The sequence below is a fragment of the Protopterus annectens genome, chromosome 1.part1 (genome assembly GCF_019279795.1).
Source record: "Protopterus annectens isolate FY-2018-M chromosome 1.part1, PAN1.0, whole genome shotgun sequence".
NCBI lineage: Eukaryota > Metazoa > Chordata > Ceratodontiformes > Protopteridae > Protopterus > Protopterus annectens.
In genome coordinates, this window is record NC_056726.1 from 659,499,847 (window position 1) to 659,527,702 (window position 27,856).

General features: G+C 39.5%; 1 protein-coding gene across 2 annotated transcripts in view; it reads right to left on the minus strand.

Annotated features, from left to right (window-relative positions):
* The window catches only part of PHF24 (PHD finger protein 24), a 1,962,240-nt gene that overhangs the window by 112,250 nt on the left and 1,822,134 nt on the right, over nucleotides 1-27,856 (minus strand). For both annotated transcript variants that reach the window (XM_044077480.1, XM_044077487.1), the window contains one exon: nucleotides 22,783-22,884. In XM_044077480.1, coding sequence (XP_043933415.1) covers nucleotides 22,783-22,884 — 102 coding nt within the window. The remainder of the gene's footprint in view (nucleotides 1-22,782; nucleotides 22,885-27,856) is intronic.

The following is a 27,856-nucleotide window of genomic DNA, read 5'->3' on the forward strand; positions in this document are numbered from 1 at the left end:
TTGTGTCCCAGACACTCCCTCAGCATTGGAATAGACTCCCTCTTCATGTCAAGCAGAGTATCTCTTTACCCCTTTTTAACTGCAATCTGGATAACTGGATGGGAAATAGAAAATACATCCCTGGGATTCCACCTGTGTCCCTGATGGACAGGGGCATCGGGTGCTGATTTCTCTATGCATGGGCTGAACTCTTGCCTAGGCTTATAAGGGCCTCAGGGCCAAAAGCTTAGTAACTTCCTATGATCAATGCTAGGCTCATACCAGCCTGGGACACACATACTGAGAGCTTCATGATACCTCTCATCAAATAGTCAAGGGAGGTGTAAATCAGGTAATTTACTTCCATGTGGTCTATGATGGAGTCATACTGGTACCTGTAGCACAGTGAGCTGAGTGCATGCATAATGTGGTAGATCCTGGCCCCTGATAAGCAACTGACTGTGACTTTCTCCTTACTCAGCCAGGTAACAGTGACATCAATGTGTCTCACAAGGGAGTCTGCAATGACCAGACTGTTGGAATGAGTGCTGGCTTGCCTTATGGTATTAGAAAAAAATACAATCAGGAGGCAGTCACTGGAAACAAACTTCCATGAAGGCTATTTGCCGAGGTACCAGAAGCACCATTAAAAGTTGGAGGATGTTTCCAGTGACTGCCTCCTGAGTGTATTTTTTGGATATTTCATGTTGCTGTGTGTTTAGACTTATGGTATTAGAAGCAGAGACTCCATGAGATGTGGCTGTATGTGTTGATGCAGGTGTTTTGAAAGAGGGCATTCACGGCTGCTGAGGGCATATGCTATGTATACTTCATATAGGAGGTCTTTGGGATAAGGAAGGTTACATTCAAGTGCCTCAGCTTATGTGGATCTGTGTGTCTGCTTTGAGCGCTGTGTGATGGGTGTAGCTTGTGTGCTACTGACACAACTTGACTGACATTAGATGTGCTTTTTTGTGAGAGCTTTGCCTCCAGTGACATTGTACAAATACATCTCCCACATACCATATCAGTTTGTTTGAGAATTATCTGGTTGTCAGTAAACATGAGAAAATGTCTACATTGTCTCAGGATGCTCATATCCACCAAGCTGGTAACAGAGATAGTGGGAAGGTTCACACCATGGCAACAGGCCCTTTTTATTTATTATATGGTTGCCATGAGAATAGAAAGTAATGTCAGGAGTACGCAGTTTGCAACTCTGGGGTCAATGCTTGTCACTGCAAACTAGTTGTCATATATGGTGAAATTTCAAGGGTGCTTCTACTGGAAAATGTCGACTCAAGGTGTCTGTGTCTATACAGGGCACTGCCAAGCACTTGAAGGGAAATTAATAAGTTGACCCTGATGATTTATGGATGAAATATTTAGGGATATATTCTAAACTTATTTTAGACAGCAGGAAATCAAGCAGTACTTACTGAAAGGAAATAATTCGCTTTGTCAATAATGATGAAAAGAGGGGATTCATCCAACTGGCTACTGCCTCACTACTACTAGTACTGTTCTCATCACAGCTTCATGCTGCTGGGATACAATGCTTCATTGCTTCTTCACTCACCTGAAGCAAAACAGTAGAACCAGTGCCAAGATGAGAAGCAGGCCACAGACTATTTGGTGATCAACAGTCTTGTCCCAGATGATGCAAGAGACTGTAGGCTTGTTGTAGCCTTTTCCTAGCAGATGCCTTGAATAATAACCAGATCAATCAGGAAGGTCCAACATATTCACTCACTGCCCAATTAGAAACAGAAAGGAATCAATGCACTCTGCTCCTTCTCTCACCAGGAGCAAAATATAAAGTACAGCTTTGTACCTACCATAAATGTAGATGTTCGAGTGCTCATACAGCTGCAGTCATAACAGATGGGTTATCCTGCCATCAGGTGGGTCCTCGGTCGGCCGAATTCCAAAGTCTAGGTCCGGCATCGGTTGTAGTCGCTTCTTCCCTGACGTCAGTGCGGCAGGGGTATAAAAGAACCATCCGACGCCATCTTCTTCAGTTTTTCTTGCCCCAGATGTCAGGTGCCCCCAGAAGGAAGGCAAAAACATAAACTTATGTAGTCATGCAATATAGAATAATCAAAAAACAGTAGTTTGCAAGCAAATACACCATAAAGGAATACCCCAACTAGGTTGTATGAGAAGGTGTTTGTCATAAGGCCTGTCCTAAGAGGGGATGGAGGGAGGGAAACCTGGACTGCAGCTGTATGAGCACTCGAACATCTACATTTATGGTAGGTACAAAACTGTACTATGTTCATCGTGCATACAGCTGCAGTCATAACAGATGGGTAGAATCCCAAAGCTAAGTAGGGGTGGCAGGCACTAAGTGGAACTAGGAGGAGCCAGGATGCCCTGCAAGACAGTTGTGGCAAATCCCGCTCTAGATTTTGAGTAAAGTGGAAGGTGATAGTGTTTGGAGAAAGTGTGCACTGAACTCCAAGTGGCTGCTTCCAAAATGTCCTTGGTAGGGACCCCCTGAGGAAAGCTGCAGTGGTAGCTGTGGCCCTTGTGGAGTGGGACCTGATGCTTGAAGGCACAGCTTTTCCATGAAATGAGTAACAAAAGCGTATGCAGTGGGCTATCCATTTTGAGATTGTCTGTTTGGAGATAGCCTTTCCTTGAGCACCTGTAGCATAGGACACAAAGAGTTGCTCGGATTTCCTGAATGGCTTTGTCCGGTCCAAATAATAACGTATTTGTCTGTGAATGTCCAAGGAATGCAGTAGTCTTTCCCCTTTGTTTTGTGGGTTAGGGTAAAAGGTAGGTAAGTGGATAGTCTGATTCAAGGCTACACTGGATACTACCTTTGGCATAAAGGTAGGGTTGGTTCGTAAGGAAACTCTGTCCTGATGGAAAATGATGAAAGGTTGCACAGCCATGAGGGCCTGTAGTTCCGAAACCCTGCGTGCTGAGGTGATAGCCAGAAGGAAGGCTGTTTTCCATGACAAATATTGTAGTTCTGTTGAAGCAGCTGGCTCAAATGGAGGAAGGGTCAGTTTTTCCAATATGAAGTTGAGGTCCCAAGCAGGGACTGGTGGTTTCCTTGGGGGTTTTATATTCTTAGCCCCTCTGAGGAACTGTCTTAAGAGAGGATGAGAGAATAAGGGAGGATAAGTGTTGTATTTGTGCAGAAATGGCTGAAGCATGGATTTTGATGGAGGAGAAGGAAAGTCCACTGTTTAACATCTCAGCTAGGTACTGTAATATTTGAGGTATATTTATTACCCAGGGATTCTGGCCCTTTTTCTGATTCCAGGCACAAAACCGCTTCCATTTGGTGGAGTAGGCTTTTCTAGTAGAAGGTCTTCTGGCCTCCAAGATGACATCCTGCACCTCCTTGGAGAGGAGGGTCTGTTGTGAAATCAAGTAATTCACCATGTGGCTAGATTTAGGGTTTTGAGCTGGCTGTGAAGAGTTTTGAAGTTGTGCTGGGACAACAGAAGAGGCACTAGAGGTAGGATCCATGGTGGGGAATGCGTCAGGCTCTTCAGGAGTGGATACCAGTGTTGTCTTGGCCAGTCTGGAGCAATGAGAATCATTTTCGGCCTCTCTGCTCTGGCTTTTAATAGAACTTTGGGCAGCAGAGGGAGAGGCGGAAAGGCATATACTGTCAATGTTGTCCAATTGAAGGAAAGTGCATCCACTTTCCAGGCCTGTGGATGATAGGTGCGTGTGCAAAACTTTTTCAGTTGGTAGTTTCTGTGGGTAGCAAAGAGATCTATGTCTGGCTGTCCCCATGCCTGAATTATCTTTGCGAAAACTTGAGGATGCAACTTCCATTCGTGTGGATCTGTCATATTTCTGCTTAGGCTGTCTGCCAGTGTGTTTTCCTTCCCTGGCAGGAATTGTGCCTGAAGTTGGATTTGCAATTCCAGAGCTGTGTTCCAAAGGGTCATGGCTAGTCTGCCCAGGGGGTATGAATGAGTTCCCCCCTGTTTGTTTATGTACCACATCACTGTGGTGTTGTCTGTCCTTATCAATAGCTGGCCTGGATGCAGTAGGTCTTTGAAGGCCATAATAGCATTTTGCACTGCTAGCATTTCCTTTTGGTTGATGTGTAGGTGCTTCTCTTTTTGGGACCATTTTCCCTGAATGCACTGATCTTTCATGTGTGCCCCCCAGGCGTAGTCCGAGGCATCTGTTGTGATGATTTGATTTGCTTGAGGTATGCAGAAAGGGAGACCTTTGTTTCTTTGGCATGCTTGAGCCCACCACAGAAATTCCTTTTGAAGACATGGGATGAGTGGTATAATTGTTTCCAAACTGTGGCTGTGTTGAGACCATAAGTTTTTTAGGTACCATTGAAGCTTCCTCATATGCAGCTTTGCACATGGGATCAGCAGGATGCAAGATGCCATGAATCCCAGAGCCTGCAGGACTTTCCTTGCAGTCAGCCTGGTGAAGGTTGCCATTTTTCTGAAGTACTTAGATAGTTGCCCTTGTTTGTCTGGCGTGAGGTAGGCCATCTGGGTGTTTGTATTCAAGCTGGCACCCAGGAAAATTATTATTTGAGAGGGCATTAGTTTTGATTTCTTTTTGTTGACTGTGTATCCCAGAAAGTTCAACAGTCTTATTACAAACGCCACGCCAGGTGTTTCAGAAGTATGTCCTTGCTGTCCGCTTGGATCAGGCAGTCGTCCAGATATGGGTATATTTGTATTCCTTGAAGTCTGCAGAAGGCAATTACTGATGCCAGGCATTTCGTAAACACTCTGGGCGCAGTAGATAAGCCAAAGGGCAATGCAGAGAATTGATAATGGATTGAACCTGCAAGAAATCTGAAGTATCTTCTGCAATCTTGTCTGATAGGGACATGCAGGTATGCCTCCTTGAGGTCCAATGTTACCAGACAAGACTCCTTGCCAAGCATGGGAAGAAGCTGCTGTAATGTGAGCATCTTGAATTTTGGTACCTGTAAATATGTGTTTAGGATGCATAGATCTAAAATAGGTCTCCAATCTTTGTCTTTCCTTGGTACCAAGAATAGTCTGGAATAAAACCCTTGACCTTGTTCTTTTGCAGGCACCTCTTGAATAGCTTTCATGTCCATGAGAGCTGAAATTTGTTTTTGTGCCTCTGCCCTTTGATTTTGTGGCAGGTTTGGCATGCCTCTCATTTTTGGAAGGGTGTGAAAGTGGAATCTGTAGCCTCTGTCTATACTGTCCAGGATCCATTTGTCTTTTGTGACAATATGCCAATTTTTTGAGAATAATGCCAGTTTTCCACCTAAAGGTGCTGCCATTAAAGCTTTGCTTGGCAGGTAAAGGGAAAAGTCATTGTGTCTGCTTTCTGAATGGCTGTGATCTATCCTCTCCACCTCTTGGTGTAGGTGCTTGCCATTTCCTGCCTCTAAATGATCCTTGAGATTGCCCTCTACCTCTTGGGTGCCTGTATCTGCCTCTTTGAGGTCTGTCCGTGGCTGGAAAGGACCAATTTTTTGAAGGCCAGTTTCTGCTGAAACGTGGAGGTTGTACCTGCAGGAAATCTTTCACTGTTTGCATTGATCTCGCCTTTTCCTCCATTTTCTTTAGTACCTCCTCAGCTTTAACACCAAACAAAACATCTTTTTGAAGAGGTGCATCTAGTAATTTAGCTTTGACATGATCTGGTAAGGCTTGTTCTTTGAGTCAAGCATGTCTATGTATGACAGACCCTGTAACAGCAGCTCTACATGAGGCCTCTAAAGCATCAAAACAACACTGCAAGGTATGTTTACCCACTTGCTCTGCACTATGCAACAAATCCTGCAACTCTTTTAAATCTGGTTGCTCAGGTTGTGTCATTTTGCTTTTCAACTCAGATAATAAAAACTGTTGATACTTTAACATATGGAACTGACAGTTTAATGCCCTCATGGTTAAAGTGGCCGAGGTATACACCTTTTTCCCCCACCTTTCTAAAGCTCTGGAATCTCTCTCTGAAGGTAATGGGTTTTTAGCAGTAGAGGCCTTAATTCCTTTGGGACCCTATGAAATAGTTTCTGGGTCAGCAGTATGGCTTTTGTATAGGAACTGGTGTGAATCAGGAACCCGGTAATACCTGTCTGGTTTAACAGGAGCTGGAGGTAAAGAATCTGGGTTGAGGCTGGCTTCTGTGTACACATCATCTAATATTTCTAAGACAGGAGGGATAGCCAGAGGCCTATGCTGGGGGAGCAAGAGAAAATCCCTGAGCCTTTTCTTGGAATCTGAGTAATCTTGGCCTTCCCAGTGAAAGTGTTCCCTCAAAGTATGTAGGGTTTCCCCAAAAGAGTAGTCCTCAGGGGGGGAGACCGAGGGAATAGACTCCTCTGCATCAGAGTCTTCAAAAGGAGAATATGTATATTCCTGGTCCTCAGAATGTTCAGAGGTAATAGAGGCTTGATCTGAGGAAGGGTAGTCTTCCTCTAATCTGGGCCTTTTGTCCGAGGGGGGTTGAGAACCCCTGATAAGAGTAATCAAATCCTCAGCCATTTTGAGCATCTGTTTTTTAGGCATGGGGCCTTGAGAGGGGGTCTGAGGTCCTAGTTTTTTAGTTTTCATGGCTGCTTTAGATTTTGTGAAAGCCTTAATAGAGAAGGAGGAAGGCCTGAAGACACCTTGAGAAATGGCAGGCCTGTCTAAACTCTGGGTTTCCCCGCCAAAAGTGGCGTCGGTATCTGTAGTCGGAATGGGGGCCGAGGAGCCTGCGACCTCGGGCACAGAAGACACCGGTAATAAAGTGTCATCGGTACTCAGGGGCTGCGTAGGCGCCTCGCTGAGAACCGGAGAACCAGTAGTCGGCCTTAGCATGGTGTCAACAGAAGTCGCGGACCTCGTATGTCAGTCCTTATCTTTGCGTCTTTTACTCAAAACTGGAGTTGGAGTATCCAACGACATAATATAATTAAATTTTTTACCAAAATAGTGATGGGCGAACTCCGCCCAACGCTTAATAGTGCGTTTGCTGAATCTAGCACAAAAACGGCAGGCCAAGATGTCGTGGTCTGGGCCTAAGCAAGGAATACATAAAGAGTGGAAATCCTTATGAGGTATTTGCTTCCCACATGAAATGCAATTATTAACTTTGTCTGACATCGGTCTGAGGCAAGAAAAGTTTCCCCAACGGGGTACTTAGCTTTCAAGAAGACTTCGGCTGAAATATTTTCGTAAATCTCAGGAGCTGGCCGACCGGCACTTGCGAACTGCTTCTGCTTCGGGCACCGGGTGGCAAGAAAGACTTAAGAAGATGGCGTCGGCTGGTTCTTTTATACCCCTGCCACACTGATGTCAGGGAAGAAGCGACTACAACTGACGCCGGACCTAGACTTTGGAATTCGGCCAACCGAGGACCTGCCTGACGGCAGGATAACTCATCTGTTATGACTGCAGCTGTATGCACGATGAACATCCACAGATTCCAAGTTGGCACCTATAAAGCAGTTATCAGGATTTCTGGTGATCAGCAGTTTCCATGAAATAATGTCCTTGTCATACCTCTCAACCTAGAAACATCAAAAATGTGGACAAGGCCCATGAAAAATAGGTACAAATCTGTACGCTGATTAACATCTGATTTGCATGCATAATTACGTAACCCCACCCACTCCAATGGAATTGTGGAATACAAACTTTCAAACGCAAACCGAAGAACAGGCAACCAAAATATGGCACCAGAGTTCCTCTGCAGCCACTCCGATGTCCCATTACCTAGCTATTTCACCCCATTTACCATAAACACTAATGTGTGCATACTGCTTTACTTCTACAATGATTATTTGGATTTTATTTTTACAGCACAACAATGCACAAACACTAAGACATCTGGTAAAAGCAATACTGTCTCACAATGAAAACAGACTTGGCATTAAAATTTGTCTGCCCTTGAAACTTACATTCATTGAAACCTACACCACATCCAAAGAAAATGCATCTGACCAGTGGTGGATAAAGATTACCTTTGGGCTGTTTTCAAATCACTGGCCCCTTGCACATAAAACAAGAAACATACATGTGTTCTTTTCTTTGATACACCTTCCTGACTTTATTAAATATATTCTTCGTATAATATAGCACACTTGTTAGACAGACTGCATTTTAAATTTATTGTTTAAATATTTTCCAGTAGACTGTACGTTAGGCAATGAAACAAAATGCATGAACCAACTGCCCAATTCAGAACATTTCCATCATAAAAGTCTACTTCCACACCACACCCACACTATAAATAGAATGACAGCAGTGTAAGCCATAGGCATCTTGCACAGTTTCTCACACATTTTCAATTTTATTTTTTGGGGGGGGTGCAAAGGGTCAAAAACTAGGGACAGATTTTAAACATTGTTTGTATAATTTTGTAAAGTTGCTAGCATAAAATGTTGTGTTACCACCATGCATTTCATTAGTACATCTTGAACCCAGGATCTTATGCTCTACAGTCAGAGCAACATGCCACTATGCTAAATCAGCAGCTTCCTAAAGGAGAGGAGGACTGAAACTTACTGGCTATCATTTAGTGAATTCATTTCTCACTTCTCACCACAGCTCTCAACCTCTTAGCACAAAATACCTGGACAAACAAAGCCAATAATGGGGGAATACAAATTTAGTTCTCACTATAGCTCTCAACTCTTAGCAGAAAATACCCAAGGGAAAGGGAATACGAATTCAGTTCTCACTATAGCTCTCAAATCATAGCAGAAAATACCTGAGGGAAAGGGAATACAAATTCAGTTCTCACTATAGCTCTCAACTCTTAGCAGAAAATACCTAAGCAAAGCTCACAAGTGGTGGTGGCTAGGGACTTTAGGTTCTTTTTACCCTATACTGAAGGTACAAGGTTTGAGCCTGAGTACCTCTAGCCTTGAATGTGGGGCATTTACACACACACACACACACACACACACACACATCAGGTCTTTCATGCTGCAGATACAGCTCCACTCATATAAGAAACCGTTCAATTCGTAATGCTGAGAAATAAAGCTTGACTTGCGCATAAACAACACACACACCGGTTAACTTCAGTTCTTTCATGCTGCTGAAGCCAGTTCTTCCATGCTGCACAGATACAGCTCCGCTCGCATAAGAAGCCATTCAGTTCCTAATGCTGAAGCTCTGCTTGCATAACCATTACAAGCCAGCCAGTTCAGTACTTAATGCTGATAAATAAAGCTTGACTTACACATAAACAAATCAGAATGTAGTTCCGTTCATGCTGATTAAGCTTCTCTTGCATATAGTTCCTGCGCACATTTGCGGCCAGCCGAAAATGATGTCTACAGGATGTGAGCTCCTTCAGCTCAATTCCGACTGGCTGATAGCCCTGATGGCGCTGATGTCATCACACATGTGATGATGGCATCACCGAGAGAGTAAAACTTGAAAAACATAAGGGAAAAAATCGGAAATGAAGGGGTGCCACTCGGGAATCATGACACCCCTTCATTTGGACCCCAAAACACAGTAAAAAAATGAGTGATTTAGTATGGTTAGGAGGTATGCCCTATGTTTCTTCTCTCACATGGAGCACAAAAGAAGCACTAATCCCAAGATGACTACCGAGAGGCAAAATGTGGACTCTCCAATAACTGGTTGTCTTGAAACAGATGTTGCAGATTTGAAAGGTAAGATGGGAAAAACGGGTTAATATCCTAAGAGATACAGTGTGCGCTAAGCAGTTAGATTTGAAAGAGGGGATAACTTGAGCTTTAGCAATTTAAGTGAAAAGCTACTAATTTAAAAATAAAAAAAGCAAGCTAGATTGGAAGGTGGTGGGTTGTTTGTATTTTGGCTCTATGGAATAAAGTGGGATGGCCAATACATTTAAATATCTGGAGGGGAGTGATTTTGCAAAATTATAGTTTATCTGCTACTCACAATAACCAATGTCGGAGGAGAGGAAATTTCTTTTTTTGTAAAAAAATGTATATGAAAGTTTATTGTTTTGACCTATTCAAGTAATATAAATATGTTATTTATGCTCTGTATTCTTTTGCTCAAGTCTCTTAAAGGTTTGGAAAACCCAGAAGTGTGACAAGTTTTCATCAAAAGGGATGAAAAAGCTTGTTTTTAAATTCTGCTTAAATGTTTTAAGTTGCACTTATGTGGTGACAGCTTTTGGTCCTTTTCTGCCTTTTCCTTGTTTTATCCAAAAATGTTATACATTTGCATTTTTCAGCTTGCTAGGGGATGTTAGTCTTGTAGATTAATTTGCAGTTGTGGGAAGATTGTATATTACTGCAACATTTTAGCAACATTTATACATTACACACTGCACTTCTATCTCCATAAGAATTGCTTGTAACAACTAGCTGTCTATTTTGACCTTTGTCTGGGGCCTTAATCTTGTAGTTTCATTCACAATTGTAGCAGGACTGTGACCTTATGCTACCTTTGAGAATTTAGTCATTTATTACAGCATTTTTTATAAACGGCATTACTGGTAAATGCATGCACAGTCTGGTGCCTTAATCTATGATGGGACTGCAGTAGTGGCAGTATTGTGACTTCTGCACCAGAATCTCTGCTTCTGTACTTCTATAGTTGTTACTTTCCAGTTTTGCTGCTGGAGTCGTATATTCTAACGATCATTCACCTGGTTATAGTTGCATTCCAGTGCCGTTATGTTTACTTTGCTATTGTTTTAACCTTGTTTTTGTGTGTGCTCCAGCCCCCACTGAGACATTAAGCCACAGTTTCTGAAATTCTAACCATAGGAATAGAGTTCAAATATTGGCTTCATTTTACTGGATCCCTATCTTGGAAGGCTGCTTCTTCCAGCTTAATTTTTTTTCCTAACTCTCTCAACTTTTTCCTTTTGTGGTTTCAAAGTGCTGTATCTGGCTTCTGCCTCTTATTCTAATCTGACTTTCAAAGTCCCTCCCTTCCTTATGTCATTGCTAGTGTCTGTTGTGTAAGCTATTTAAGAACTTTTCTCACCAAATATTTTCCATGTATCCATAATACTAAATACTCACACAGGAAAACCATTATTGCTCTTAAGTAATTTTTTACTATAATACTACCCTTAGAAGTGAAACCAGTAACTTTGTGTGACTAAAAAATGCCATTGCATAGAGACAAGCTTATTAAAGCTTGTTTGTTGACTATTTATCAAATCTTAGCACAATCTTTGCCAAGTCTAGTGCCACACCCCAGAAAGCACTCAAGGAGACCTCTGTACCCAATCCATAGCCTACAGCAGCCCATCCAAATACAGATCCGGACAACATGGATATGCTATGCAATTTCCAAATATCTCCACGCCTATTTATGCATGCATGTCTTTCGAACACTACCCAACTACGGGGAGGACATGGAGACTCCACACAGAAGGCACTCTCAAGCCAAGCCGAGAATCGAAAGGGAGAACCTCTTGCTGTGAGGTAACAACGCTACTGCTGTACCACCATGGAATCCCATTCCAAACCAAACTACATCCTATAATATTTTGTCAAAATTCTGTGCCCCTCACAGCCCCATGCTCACAGCAATCTGCAAAATTGTTCAAAGAGACCCTGTATATCCATGTAAATAGCTGTATAAAGGCTGCTATACCTACTAGCAGTAAGCCCAAAACAAATTCTAAAAACAAACAAAAATGGTGGGATCCTAACCTTAATAGAGTATAGGACAAAAGGAAAAAAGTCATAGCTAAAATCAGGATGGGCAACTCCCATAATGAAAGCAGCTCTCTAATTAAAATAAACAGGAAACTAAGAAGAGAAGTTAAGTCCAATAAGAGCATTTACAAGGTCAAGATAGCCTCAAAGGCCGAAGACAACCACAAGGCCTTCAACAGCTATGTCCATAACCTTAAAGGCAGCACAGAGCAGTGCGTAAAACCCGTGGTCACTGGTGCCCCCTTCACTGAGCATAGCAAATCTGCTGGCTAAAAAATTTATCTCAAACATTTCCCCCACTCCCCCTGCTTTCCCACATGAAATACCCATTTGCATAACACCACACCCCCCAATTAGCATGGAGCAGGTGTGGGTGGTGCTCACTAAAACCAAAAAGCAGGTTCAGTGGACCCAGACAATATTCTGGGGATGCCTCTTAAATAGCTTGAAAGATGTCCTATCAGAATCACTTGAGTCACTTTTCGACTATACCCTCAAAACAGGCTCTGTTCTGTGAGAATGGAGAACTGCAATGGTTATCCCACTTCACAAAAGTGGACCATCAACCAACCTTGAAAACTACAGATCAATTGGTCTAACTAGTCTAATATGCAAAGACATGAAACAAATTATCATAGAAATGATCAACAAAGATACAGGCAACCTTCAACACTGGACCCAACTAAGTTTGATGAAGTCATGCCTACTAAACCTGGTGGACTTCTTTGAGAAGGTCACAAAGACCATGGATGAGGGAAAATGGTGCATACCACCTACCTGAACCTAGCTAAAGCATTCATTACAATACCCCACTTGGGTATAGTTGACAAATTCACTGATTTGTGCATAAACCCCTACATAACTTGCTGGATTGACAGTTGGCTTACAGTCAGGACCCAGGGAGTCAGGATTGGTGAGAACACCTCCATTAAAAGAATGATCACCAGCAGAGTACCTCAGGGTTCTGTGCCGGGAGTGCTTTTACTTAACATCTACTTCTTGGAGATAAATTCTAATGTCAAGGGTCTTTGGCTAACCAGGTTTACAGAAGACTGCAAACTAGGAGCTATTATAGAATCCCCTCACTACACAACCATTTTACAAGAGGGTCTGTCACAGACAAATGACTGGTGCCAAGGTCATGTAATAAAACTCAATGCCAAGTAATGCTTTATAGTGTCTTTGGGAAAACTGCCACCCAAGCTAATTGCTTCATCAATAAGATGCCCCTAAGAGTTGATCCAGTAGTCAGGAACCTAGACCATAATATGGCCTTTGCCAACATTTAGACAAGGCAGGTTAAAACATAATTCTAAGTAACCCAACTTATAAGTTAGGACATAGCAACCAGGTCCAAGGAAGTCACAGTGCCACTTATTTTCTTTGACAGGGGCAACCAGTGCTGATCTTAGATTTACACGAAAACATAGACTATATATCTTGGTCCATAAGGGAACAAGGGTATAACATGGCTAGGCTTGTAGAGGCCTTAGGGCAACATAGCCTAGTAACATCCTATGATCCTATTTAGCCCTTATCAGACCAATTATTGAGTATGCCTCCTTTGGCATGCATCTGATCAGATATATGCAACCGTTGGAACGCCCACAAAGGTTTCTTACCAGGAGAATCCAGGGTTAAACACATTGTTGGATATTGATTGCCTTGAAGCCCTATCCCTATACCCGGTCTCCTACAGATTACTGAGAGGCAATCTATACCTGGCATACAAGGCATACTTAAATCCAGCTCTGATGGATCAATTTCATATCTGCAAAATGAACAGAATCAGAACCACTAGATCCAAGGATTTAAATTTTGCTTGCAACATAAATAGGACATGTTGGCAAGACAGATATGTGTCTCAGAGGGCCTCCATTCTCTGGAACAAGGTCCTCATCCATGTGAAGCAGAGTCCATCCCTAGCCCTATTTAAGATTAACCTTGACCAATGAAGGGGAACTCGGAAATTCACCCTAGGTCTAGCCCCCATGACTCTGTTAGACAGAGGCAGACATAACTGTGTGCAAACTGACATACATCCCTCTCATAACATTCAGAAACGTCTTAGCTAAAATACCTCTCCTAATAAATGCCTATGATACATTGGGACACAGCTGGGACGGGTTGATTATAAAGTCCTGGTGGTCGTTAGTCAAGTATAAATGTACAAACCTATGAGCCTATAAATGAATGTGTGCTAATAAATGATCCTTATTCTTCTATAAGTGCCATGAGCCGTTTTACATCCACCTGAGCTACCACTAACTCAAGCAGATGGGACCTCAATTTAACATCTTATCCAAAGGACAGCACACTTAAGAATGTCAGCATTTGGAAAATGAATCTGATCACCTGAAGTGGAAGAAAACTCAGAGTTTTCTAATCTTCCAACACAAAATGTGAGTTCGCTACCTGTTGAGACACTAATGCCAAGTTATACTCTAGTGCGGAGATATGTGAAAGCCATGGGCAATATTGCATACATACACATTTTTTGTATTTCTCCAGTACTGAGCACTGAGCTCTATAGTAGTTCTGCCAGGGTCTCAAACAAGAAAAAAGCCAGGGTAAAACCATTCCTCTTGTTTACTGCCTGAAGTGTTTCATTAAACTCATTGGCTCTAAGAACACAGTTCTGACCATCATCTGTTGTGACCATTTATTCACTGCCTATTCTCCTCAAAACTTCAGGTTTATCAGTATTCTTCACCACCTCTGACCGTTATTACTGCATTCCAACTTTATATATCACACAGTGTATTGTATCATGGTTCTACATGCCAGTTTATTGTTCTCCCATTTCTTTCTCTTTCCAGGAATGGCCAGTGCAATTAAGGGTTCCAACTTACTTTTGTACATTAATTCCACCATTTAATCTTTAAGCTTGTTTCTCCCTCTGCCTTGTACAAAGCTTGTCTCTTAGCTGTATAGATGTGCATGTTCCTGCATGTATTCACTTAAATAGTCTACTTGTATGGGTTTATACCTAAAAGATGTACAGAGGTAAAGAATAGTCAGTCAGCATTGGTGGCTGATCCTTTTTCATTTCTTCCATTTCTTGTTTGAGTTTATGTTCCTTTACATTGTGTATTACAAGTAGTGGGTCAATATTATTACAAAACTTTGGATATCCCAGTGATGTTGGTTTTAACTTGTTCAATTTCACTGTTGCATGATACCAAGATCCTGAACTAAACCACCCCTGAGGCTGTGTAGCATGACCATTTTTCACTCCCCAATTTTTTCATTATTATTCTGTCAAACTAAATGCTACTTGTCACATGTCCCTTTCTCTAAATTCCTTAAATACTCTGTTCCCTATTCCAATTATAACAAGTTAAGTTCAGGGCTTCAAGAAAACTCTGAGTCAGGAAAATGACAATCGTACATGAAATGTCCCTTGGGAACACTTTACTCCAAAAAGTGCTATCTGCAACAGAGATTACCACACTCGATTCAGCTGAAGGGATGCTCATGCTCAAGTAATACTCTGGAGTAACAGTTTTTAACAACAGCAAGATGCATGATATTCCAAAACCATTTAAACCTCCGCAGCATATATTCCAAATGCTCTGCTGCATCAGCTATTTTATGTCCTCACACAACTTTACTTAAATAATAGAACAGGATCACAGAAAATGACACAAATATGCATGGATCTATATACAGAAAAATAGTTTAAAGCAGTTTGTTAACTATTGCTATTTACAATAATTACAAAAAAGTGTTCTGTCAAAACCAGTTATCCATTCATTCACAACCCCTTTTTCCCATTTTTTTGCACATGGGGTTGGGTTGTCATTTCAACAGTGACAATCATCTAGAGCAATAGTTATACAAGTCTGTTTTTTGAAACATTGTGTTCATCTTCAGTGCACTCTACCCACATGGAAAGGGCAGCAACTGTACTTGCTGTGCACCAAAATATCAGAAAACTATCCTCTTGTGTTGCTTGTTGAATCAGCAGGAAAAAAAAATAAATGTCATATAGGTTCATAGGTAAGTACTAGGCTAGCTGCCCTTGTGGGCCATTTTACAACTGCCAGTTTCCCTTTTGTACTCAAATTAACCGATCACATTTGGTAAGAGATTGCTCTTACACATGCCACTGTGAATAATGTATATTACCCCTATGAGAATAACTGGGATCATACCAAAGATACTATTAGGAGCTGCCTCTGTCCATTAGTAATACAGGAAGCAGTCCTGGGGTAAATATTCTGTTTCCCATCCATATATCCAAGTTTCACTAGAAAATGGAAAAACTTTGTTTTATATGGACGGGGAATCTGTTCCAGAGCAACAGTATCTTCTGCAAGATATGCCTGCAAATACAAACCATTCTGCTGATGTTGCAGAAGTTGATATTTCTAGTCAGAGTATTTCTGATACTATTTAACTTGCTGATGTGTGGTAAATCAATCAGCATTGCGTCAGAGGATTCCTTGTATGCCAGACACAGGTCACCTCTTAGAATCATACTATATTGGTTCATAGGTAGGTACTAGGCTATCTGCCCGAAGGCATTTAAAAACCTAGCCAGAATGTGTTGGCTTTCACCGCCCATAAGTTAAGAATCTCCTTTGTTTTAAGCCTATCACAAGGCCCATCTGTAAGCAAGGAATAATGAATTATTGTCAGATTATCTTTTTTTATGTGATCAGTTTATCAAGTTTACCCATAAGTGCTTTTATACAATTAAGGCATTTTTTAAATGAAAAGTAAGGCTGCATTTCTTTCCTCAATGCAAACTATTGGTCTGAGACTCCTTTCACATTTAGCATTTTCATCTTCTTTACCTCTGGTCAGCTTCTGCACATTTCTAAATTCCTTTAAGTCTTTTTCCATTTAAGAGGGATTATGGCATCACCAGGTTAACTTCCAATACATGAGCAATTAAATCTTTCTGATGCTCAGGCAAGTATAAATGTCTCAGAATATATCATATTCAGATCAAATTTCTATAAATGCAACAATATGTTCTGTAGTCTTGATGGTACCATATACAATAGCTTCTTAAAATGATTCTGCAGTGACTTTTGATCTGTCCTACCAGTGTATATTTCTCATATATATACTAGCAGAACTTATCACAGCCTTACTATAGCATGCAACTCTATGTTTATCTTTGAATAACTTTCCGAGGTATTCAAAAAAGCTGTTGGTAAACACACAAATAGCTTACCCAGGATCGGCCTTTGGTCAACTGGTGCCCTAGGCAAAAGGCCTCCACAGCACACACCCCCCAACACCACCCTGTGCCCCCATCCTGGTCTACCTACAACATCCAGATTACTGGAAAAGTGCCCTGCTAGTGCAGCACCCTAGGCATCTGCTTAAATGGCCTATACCCATGGCCAGCTATGAGCTTATCTTCCTGTAAATTAATTGCTATATTCTCATGATGACTATTATCTAATACTACTGTGACTAAATTACTTTTATAAAAATATTTCAGTATGTCCACCAGTGTCACTGTTTTAGTATTTCAAAAGTCTTTTTTGCAGAGACTGCCATTCCAGTGTTACTGCTATTTCCAAAAGCATTCTCTTTCCAAGCTGACTTTGCTCTTACTCAACACCAGGATAAACTATAACCCTAAATGTGAACAAATATCGATGCATCCCTCACTCTCCCTTCTTCACTTACTTCCTTAGTTCTGTCATTTTCTCTCCCCTGACTTTCTCTCTGAATATACCATAAGCCTGCTTTTTCCTCACTTTATATTGCAACTCCTGTTTGTATTGCACTACCTTACCTTTAATTTCTCTATAAACTGGCTAAAATTTCATTAACTATTTAATTATTGTCATATTATTTGTATCTATTCTTAACCACTGTTTTCATATTGTGTCAAACTTAGTACAATTATTTAAAATGCAGTTGCTTTTTGTATTCTTTTTAAAAACTATAAAGCTATTATTATTAAAATGTTTTGAATACTTTGAAACTTTTCTTCCCAGGCTTATGCTGAAAATGGAGTCCTCTTCATTCAGACTTTCCCAGTAATCAAATGTCAATAAACAATAAATAAATAAATTCCCAATGAGGGACTTATTTCTGAACTAGTGACATTTCAAAACAGCTTTTCTACCCTGAGGTCTAGGAGTTCATAAAATATCACTAATTTTCTCTTTATCTGGTTTCAGGTCATCTAAAAAAATGCAAATTTCAGCTCCATTGCTCTGATTTTTATTTCTGTTTAGCTTGCTATTATATTTTATCCATCTGTTTAGCAAATATATTATTAGCCTTGTATTAAACTATTCTACACTATTCTACTATAATCTGTTCTGAAACAACACATGATTAACTCCTGGTACTGAAATATAATGACTAGTTACCAAATACTCAAAGAAATGTGTTAACTTCTTGTTACTATTGCAATTATCATGTTACTGTCTAACTTTTATGTTATTTGTAACTCTGTATCTACTGCTTGTAACTCATGTAATTACCATGTTTATGAATAATTTTTATTTGTTCAAAGTTTGTATATCTCTGTAAGTGGAGCTTTTCTGCCCCGGCCTCCACTAAAAATGTTTTTTTTTTATCCAGTTGGACCATCCCAGTAAACAAATGTAAAAAAAAAATAAATCTCACCCCATAATAATTAATAAATCACCAGTTATACCCACAACACATTTAAGCCTCTCGATTATTTGAAGATCAGCTTCCTGAAACACCAAGTACTGACTAAATATCAAATGGAAGTCTTAGGAATCTGTACATTCTTACAGGGACTTTAAATGTATGACACTTGGTGTTGTTTTCATCAAGTCTAATGTGCCAAAAGCCTTAGTGTGCACCTAGTACAGAAATGTAATTTACACTAGGAATGTTTAAAAAACATTTCTTCTCCTTCATGAAGGCTGTGTCCCTTTCTATATTTTTATTAAGATCTCGTGGATAGATGCTTATTCAACTTTTGTATGGCTTCATGAATGTAAGCATCACATTTATCCAGTCATTAGGCTTTCTGTTTGTTTTTCATACTTGGTGTTATTATTCTATCGAATTTCTTTTCAGTTTTCCTGCTAAAGTCTGCATGTAATTTCTCTGAGACATAATCTACTGGTTACCCTGTAAAATTCATCTTACTCTGTAAATTCTTTTATATTACATGGGTGCCTAATTACCACTAAAGATTCACCATATTTCTGGCTATTGCCCTTTTTTCTGTCTCTTGTAAATCTTATTACTTTATTTTTTCTGCTAGTTATTTTAATTGTGAGGCTGTAACTTCACTTCTATTGTAAACATCTGTTGCTTTAAATAGTATGAAATCTGCTCCTATTAAGTAGCCTGACACTTGTCTCATCGTGTCTTATACCAATGAATCACATTGTTAATTTAATGCATAGTCAATTCACTAATTCAGTGATATATCTATCTAAAGTCTTTTTGAGTCCCTGTGCCCTCACAAAAAAAAGAATGGTGAGTAATGGAGAGTTTAGCTAAGGCTCTCTAATTATTTTTAACTAAATTTTTCTTTATATTTGTGTAAATAATTATTTTTGAATATTGTGTTTGCTTAAATAGTATACCTTTGTAACTACTGTTCTCGCATTTATTTTTATCATACATTTTTTTCCCTTATATTTGTACATTATAAGTAGCCGCGGTGGTACAGCGGTAGCGTTGTTACCTCACAGCAAGAGGTTCTCCCATTCGATTCTTGGCTTGGCTTGGGAGTGCCTTCTGTGTGGAGCCTGCATGTCCTCCCTGCGGTTGGGTAGCATTCGAAAGACATGCATGCGAAAATGAGCGTGCCTTCGTTGAAGGTTGGACGTCGAGCTGGCACCTCGGCGTTTCGTAAAAATCTACTGCCAATCATTAGCGGACCGGAGTTCCGCTGTGGCAACCCCTTACTGGGAAAAAGCCGAAAAGACAAACAACATATTTGTACATTATAAACTTTTAAATGTTACTGTGGAGCTTTTCTTCCCGGGCCTCTGCTGAAAACGGAAATATATCCAGTTGGACTAGCCCAGTTAACAAATGTAAAATAAAAAATAAATAAATAATGGCTGAGTTTTTTTTCTCCATTCAGAGTGACTTTGAATTTTCTTTCATAACAGCTTTCTCTCCTTTGACATTCCACAGTAATAAGTTTTCAGAACTCCTTAAATGTAACATGCTGAAACATGCTACACTGTAAATTTTCAGACATTGTGAATATTCTACTTGTCATCTGAAAAAAAAAATAATTCGTGGACCCAAAATTTCCAGATCTCAGCAAGACTGCCACATAGCTACAAACTTCTGCAGTTACAGTTGCACAACTGTAAACAAAAAAATGAAATGACTCAGCAGACTGCACAATTTCTGACACCCTGCAACATCTAATATTATTAGAATGCTCAACAACAAGGTTTACACAACTAAACATAGAGTCCAATTTATCAACATTTACTTTCTGTCTATACAGTAGCAAGTCATTCAAGATCTGTACAGGTTAAAGATGCTACCATCTTAAACAATCATACATCTTTTACTAATCTACAGATCAATGACTGATGCAGGCATCAGAGGTTATGCAGATATTTTTCCATGTTACACAGCATCTGATAAAGTATACTAAATGATGTTCCATGGATCACAGATACCAACCCCCGGTAAAACATTTTACTGGGGACTTGATATCTCATCAGGACTTCAAAGCCAAATTTGGCTAGGACACACTTGCATGCACAAACACACACATACACATACACACTATATCTATTCTATATCTATGTATGTATATTTACACACACACACACACACATATATATATATATATATATATATATATATATATATATATATATATATATATATATATATATATATATATATATATATATATATATACACACATACACACAAACTGGTACAGTGGGGAGTGTTGTTGCCTCACATTAAGAGGTTCCTAGGTTTGATTCTCGACTGGGATGCCTTCTGTGCAGAGTCTGCATGTCCTCCCTATGTTCATATGGGTTTTCTCCAGGTACTCTGCTTTCCTTCCACATTCCAATGACATGCAGTAGGTGGATTGGAGAGGCTAAATTGGCCATAAATGCAAGTGTGTTTGTATGAGTGTGTGGTATGGTAGTACAACCATGACAGAGCTAACCACCCAGCGATGTGGACCTTGACTCTAGCTAACCGTCTCTGCAGAGCTGAGCTATCGACCCCATGTGCAAAAATTGGGAAAAAGTGGTTGTGAATGTATGGAGATAGCTATCTATCTATGTATCTGTCTATAGATGAGTGCTTGTATGTATGCATGTATATATGTATGTATGTATGAATTGTCATTCTTGCACATCTGTTGACTATTTGTCTTTGTTGACCAAATAGTGTCAACCAAAGAGGTGTTGGTGTACAGTATATTTAATCTGGTGTCTGACACCCATATCTATATATATATATATATATATATATATATATATATATATATATATATCTACTTTCATTAGACGAAAGTACGATCCACTGAATTGTACTTACCCAAGCTGAATCCACCGAAGCTGCACTTCAATGAACGAATGGACTGCCGAATTCCTTTCACAGGGAATGGAACTACTTCACCACCATGGACACCAAATGAAAGGGAGGAAAAGTAAGCCCACCAAACTGGGGGGGGGGGCGTTGCCCCCCACACCACCCTACTTAAATATACCAACTCCGAGATCACACTTCATGGAAGAGAGGGCACAGTATACCATGGTGGTCAAGTGTTTCCTTTCCCTGTGACAGGAATTTGGCAGTCCGTTCGTTTGATGACATGCAGCTTCAGTGGATTCAGCTAAGGGTAAGTACAATTCAGTGGATCGTGCTTTTCTTCTAATGAAAGTAGATCCATATATATATATATATATATATATATATATATATATATATATATATATAGATATATATATAGATTCACTATACAATCTCGAAATACTGAAATGCTGAATTTCAGTATTTTGAGACTGAATAGTCGAAAACCCACATACTCGAAAACCCAAAACCATGAAAAGCACAATCGCAACCATACACACACACATACACCAACCTAACTATAGCAAAACAAACAAAATAGCACACACAAACACAACATAACACAAAAACACACCTACCCTACCTATAGGTAGGGGGGACTGTGCTTCCCACACACCCCCTACTTATATATACTAACTCCAAGGTCCCACTAAACACACAAACACACAAAAAACAGCACTACAAACACTCACACGCACTAAAATCCCTACCCAATACCCTTACATAAACACCACTTACCTGGAACCCTAGATAAATCCACAAGCTGCACCGCACGTCATGAACGTGACACCACAATAGCAGATTCAACATTTCCGCATTCAACATAGTGCAGTTTCGTGTAACTGCACTTTCGACTGTTCAGTCTTGAAATACTGAAATTGGACATTTCAGTTTTTTTGAGATTCTCTAGTGTATCCATATATATATTTGGAGGGGGCAATTCAGCACTCTGCTGTTCTTGCAGTGCTCCTTCACTGTTTGAAACCATTCATGAAATTAATTTTTTTCAAGTATTTGTTCATTATGCAAACTGTGAAGCCCTAGCCAAGTTCAAAATGTTGTCCAGCTACTAAAAAAATACCAGTGAACCCAGTCATCAGAATTTTACATTTTGGCAGGGGCTGACTTATTTGCTTTTTATTCAAATTTCCATTTAACTGGGTAGGTGGACTGATCAGCAGGCCCTTTTTAGCAACAACCTGAGTTCAAGGAGATTACATAATTAAACACTTACAGTGCAAGCATGAAGATTACAAAGTAAACTGGTGCACACAAATTAGCTTTACAATGTGTTGTACGTGTACAATATGAATTTCCAAGATTATGTTCAAATTGCAAGCAACCACACTGGAACATAATAATACAATGTGTAGAACGGGTGTGATGCAGACTTTTCCCAGTCAATAATTTACAAATATACTATTTAAAACAAATTATGAAAATAACTGCAATTATTATGCAACTTTAATACATTTTCATTTCACTGGGTATAAACAAAAAGGTATAATAACTTAGGAGATAATATCATATAATAATTATTTTTTATAAAGCACATTCAGCAAGAAATGTTGATGACACTGAGTATAGAATGGCTATAAACATGAAGTGAACTATCTGCTACTAGTTAAAACTGTAAAAGACAATGCATGTTTTGCGCCACTTACCTATTATCCTCTGGATCAGATGCCAAAAGTGTTTTCTCCTGACTTTTGCTGCTCCCACTACTTGCAGGGCTGCTTTCTGACATGGGTCCCACATGGCTTATGCTGGAAAAGTTGAAAATACGTTTCATTTCAATAGAACTGCTGCACAATGTTGATGCACAAAACAAACAGCCTACAAAATACTTCAAAATGTCATACAAGTTGCTAGTTATATAATGTAATTCTGCTATCTAAAATAGAAGGTCTCAGCAGTGATGTAAAGAGTTTGCTGAAATTGTATAACATATAAAGGATTCTTTGAATGTCTGTTAGTGCTATCTGTACTCCAGAAATAAGGTATGAATGCATGACAACATTTTTCTCTGCCATAAAATATGAACTCTTAAGAAGGTGAAGCCAAAACAGTGAACACAGGTTCACTGTCCAGTGTCTAACATGCCTACTGCTCCTCGGCATGTACTACATCATGGTGACTAAGGTCACACAGATGATGAATATCTTTCTGTGGTCTTACCCACTAGTCTCAGAGATAGTACACTATGATACTCAAAGGGTAAATGGACAGCTTGTAACTGTAAGTACTGGGATACCTTTAAACCAACTGCACTGATATAACTAGCAAATATGGTTTTGTATCAACATAGTACAGCAGATACACCTCATTACACATCCAGCAGGAGCTGTAGCACATTACAGTTTTAGTAGCTCTTAAATGTTGTAGATCATCGCTTTTCATCATCATCACAATGACACAACAGAACTTACATCTTTGTTAACAATACACTGATGAACCTTGACATTCATATAGTCAGTGGTATCTCTCTGTTCCAAACATATACACGAAAGCTTCCCTCAGCTGTAAAAGGGATACACGTGTTTGGTCCAGTGTAAAACACAACACAACAAAAATGAGAACACATTCAGGGTAGTGCTGTCACCATACCCCTTTCATCCAGCTCCTATATATCCATCTGCATATTTAATGCATCACTTCTTCATTTACAGCCAACCCTGCTGCAATCCTTTTTTTTCTGAGTACTCATAAGTAAATCAGTTTCCAGCTAGACCATCATCACTGGATTACAATTTGTGCCTGAGCTGATCTGCAGACATTAACAAGCTTCTTCTGTATGCAGTGTCTGTAATATAACAACAGCCATCAAGTGATATGGAGATGAGCATTATTTATTAACAGCCCCTGAAATGCAGCCTTGCTGCATGGGAACTATGGGGAAACTATTACTGTAGTGCTTCTCAACATTTTATAGAGCAGTTTTGTTGCAGTTCATAGGGTTACAAGTCTTCCATTTTAATACATTGAGAGGTCTAATACCTTCCACCTGCAAAACTTTGATATGTTTATAGATATATAGTAGGCTATCAATGCGGCCTTTAAAAGCCTAGCCAAGTATCCAAATTCAAAAAATGAAACAAGTAAACAGGGTGGGTATAGAACCCACAGTTTTTTGATTTTTCAGCACCAAAGATGAGTGTGCTACCTGTTGAGCCACTGACATTAATTCCAACATATTCTAGGTTATGTTGGACTGATTATAAACATGTTTAGTAGGTGGAATGTTAAATCTTAACTCTCCCTAGAAGTGTGTGTGTGTGTGTGTGTGTGTGTGTGGGGGGGGGGGGGTGATACAAAAGAAAGACTTGGGAATCTTCTTCTGTTCTTTACTTTCCTATTAAATTCCATGGATGATGACTGTTCATAAGGTCATTATATGAGATGGATGCAACTCATAAGCATATGTGTTAGTAGGTCACTACAAGTACAAACAATATGCATCTCATAAGCATATGTGTTGCTAGGTCACTACAAGTACAAACAATATGCAACTCGTAAGCATATGTGTTGGTAGGCCACTACAAGTACAAACAATATGCAACTCGTACACATACGTGTTGGTAGGTCACTACAAGTACAAACAATATGCAACTCGTAAGCATATGTGTTGCTAGGTCACTACAAGTACAAACAATATGCAACTCATAAGCATATGTGTTGGTAGGTCACTACAAGTACAAACAATATGCAACTCGTAAGCATATGTGTTGGTAGGCCACTACAAGTACAAACAATATGCAACTCGTACACATACGTGTTGGTAGGTCACTACAAGTACAAACAATATGCAACTCGTAAGCATATGTGTTAGTAGGTCACTACAAGTACAAACAATATGCAACTCATAAGCATATGTGGTGGTAGGTCACTACAAGTACAAACAATATGCAACTCGTAAGCATATGTGTTGGTAGGCCACTACAAGTACAAACAATATGCAACTCGTACACATACGTGTTGGTAGGTCACTACAAGTACAAACAATATGCAGCTCATAAGCATATGTGTTGGTAGGTCACTACAAGTACAAACAATATGCAACTCGTAAGCATATGTGTTGGTAGGCCACTACAAGTACAAACAATATGCAACTTGTACACATACGTGTTGGTAGGTCACTACAAGTACAAACAATATGCAGCTCATAAGCATATGTGTTGGTAGGTCACTACAAGTACAAACAATATGCAACTCGTAAGCATATGTGATGGTATGTCATTAGAAGTACAAACAACTTACTGGAGAAAAAATAAATTCCTGTTTTGCTTGTGCAACAAACTCTGCCAGCAGTAGTCCACAAGACTTGTTTAGCAATGCTTTTTTCCAAAAAATTGCATCTTGAGTACTGTTAGTTGAAGCAGAAATGAACAATAAAAGCAAAATGAAAGACATTTCACCAATAATACACAATTCATGAAGAGCAAGTAAAAGCTAACATACATCTTTATACAACTCATAAAATTTAGTTTCCTAAAATTAGAAAAGTAAATTAAGACAGTGTGGTGAGACAAAGTAAAAAAATAATAGTCTGTGGATTGGATTTCAGACCCTGTCACATATGCAAGGGATGGTGTGTTATACCCAACATTAAAACGTCATTTTACAGTTAAAAAACATACCTAACCTCCTGAAATGTCATTTCATAACCCTTACTAATGAATCTAACCATGCTGCACTGCACAGGAAGTGAGGTTTGTAAATTGCTCTCCTGATGATGCTATATTGATTATGGAGCTGCTGGTTGGTGTAAGGTGAGAGACAGACACATAGCAAACTAATTAAGCAAATCCAAGGATCAGTAGAGTGTTACTATTATCCACATGGCTGGAGGGTGAGGTGTCAGGGAATATCATAGATGAAGTATGAAATGACCTGTTGCCACCTTTTCCATAATGTGTACTATGTAAACAGCAGCCTTTACATTCAAAGAATGAGGATATACACCATGTTTATAAAGCACAAAGGCCATCTACTATTCAAAATATATTACAGCGAAACACAAGCACATCTATGTTCATGAATCCATCTTTTGGGAAGTGTGGCAAAACCAATAAACAATGTATTCCCAATGGATCCTCCTACACTATTTCAAGTATTGTGGGTATCAGTGGAGTGTGGGAGGACTTTACCATATTAGCTAATTCATCAAATCTGTAGTAGAGGCAGTATAGGACGTATACCTTATGCACAGGCACTATTTTGTAATAATAAATGCAGTGGCTGGAGTGGGTCTGACCTAGACTCAAGTATATCAAAATAACATGAGTGAGGAGTGGGACAGAAATCTACTCTAGATATAAAGAATATCTCAACATTACAAACATAGTGGAATGGAGCCTACCCTATGGATTAGGCTGAAAATATAATGGATTCTTCAATCATTTGTACAGGGTAGACAGAAGCAGCAACCATGAATTTTAGCTGGGAACTGTACATGAATATGCATTTATTTTCATATTTGGCAATTCAAGAAGTAGTTTGGGATGATGCATTTTTGATGGTTCAGAGCACAACACAAGTAGTAGAAACTTTGCTGTTCCCAGGAGAATAGTGCAAACTGATGGTACGCAATAACCCTTCAGAGACAGAAATCACAGCATACTTGTAGACAGAGTTCTTTGGCAAGTAATGTGAGTAGCCTTAGATACAGAACCAGTTCATTCAAGCCTTCAGTAGACTTAAGACACATTTCTGTAATTTTTGCTAAGCTCATTTTAATTATAGCAAAATGATATATGGTATATACAAATGACCTACACAACATGGAATCTGGAATTTTATCACTGGTCAGCTGTCACACCTAGTTCTTTTTCCCATCAATCACTAGTTCTTTTTCCCATCAATCACTACTCCACTGAAGTTTTAATATTTGAATTTGTGGTTCCCCCAAGCTGAACAGGGTATGGTGACTTGTGATACAAGTAATGTTTTACAAAGTATTTTTAATGTGAAACATTTTAAAGGCATCTGAGGTGTAGCATGCAGCATTTCTTGAACCCTATAAAAATTTACCTGTTACATCTAGATATTAGAAGTATATCAATACTACAAATGGGGGAGAAGAGAGGGAATCTACCTTAAAAATTGGAAGAATCTTGTAAAGACAACTAAGCATAAACGTGGGGAGTTACATAAAAAAATAGGAAGGAGGTTAATGTACTACTTGTGCCAGTGCTGGCTAGATTGCATATTGAAAGACTGCACAAGGCCACCAGTGAATGTTATGTCAATACATTAAGCACTGCTCTGCCATTTCTTATAATTACATTATGTTTACAGATTGAGAGCCATCAAGAAGCTTAGCCGCATCACCTTTGTAATGAAAAGGTATAAGGCCAGACTCCCTCTGGACAGATCATTATCAAGAATGCCACATGTGTATATACCTGTCCATATCTATATCTGCCCAACTATATCCTGCACTGCATATACAGTTTACTGGAATAAAAATAAATGCTTGCTTTTCTTGTGCAGCAATACACATTCACTGTAAATAAATTGTATTTTAACTGAACAAAGAGCCTGTCTTTTAGCATAGAGGAGATTAAAGCTATTTGCTACTGACAAGCTGCTTTCTACTGTTCAGTCAGCCTCTACTTGACAACTGTTTATGACTGTGAGCATGTCATTTAAACACACATAATTTCCAGGTTTCCTCTGAAAAAGTGAGCTTGTATGTGTAACAAATACAATAAAAAGTACTTATATTAGTTTTACCTG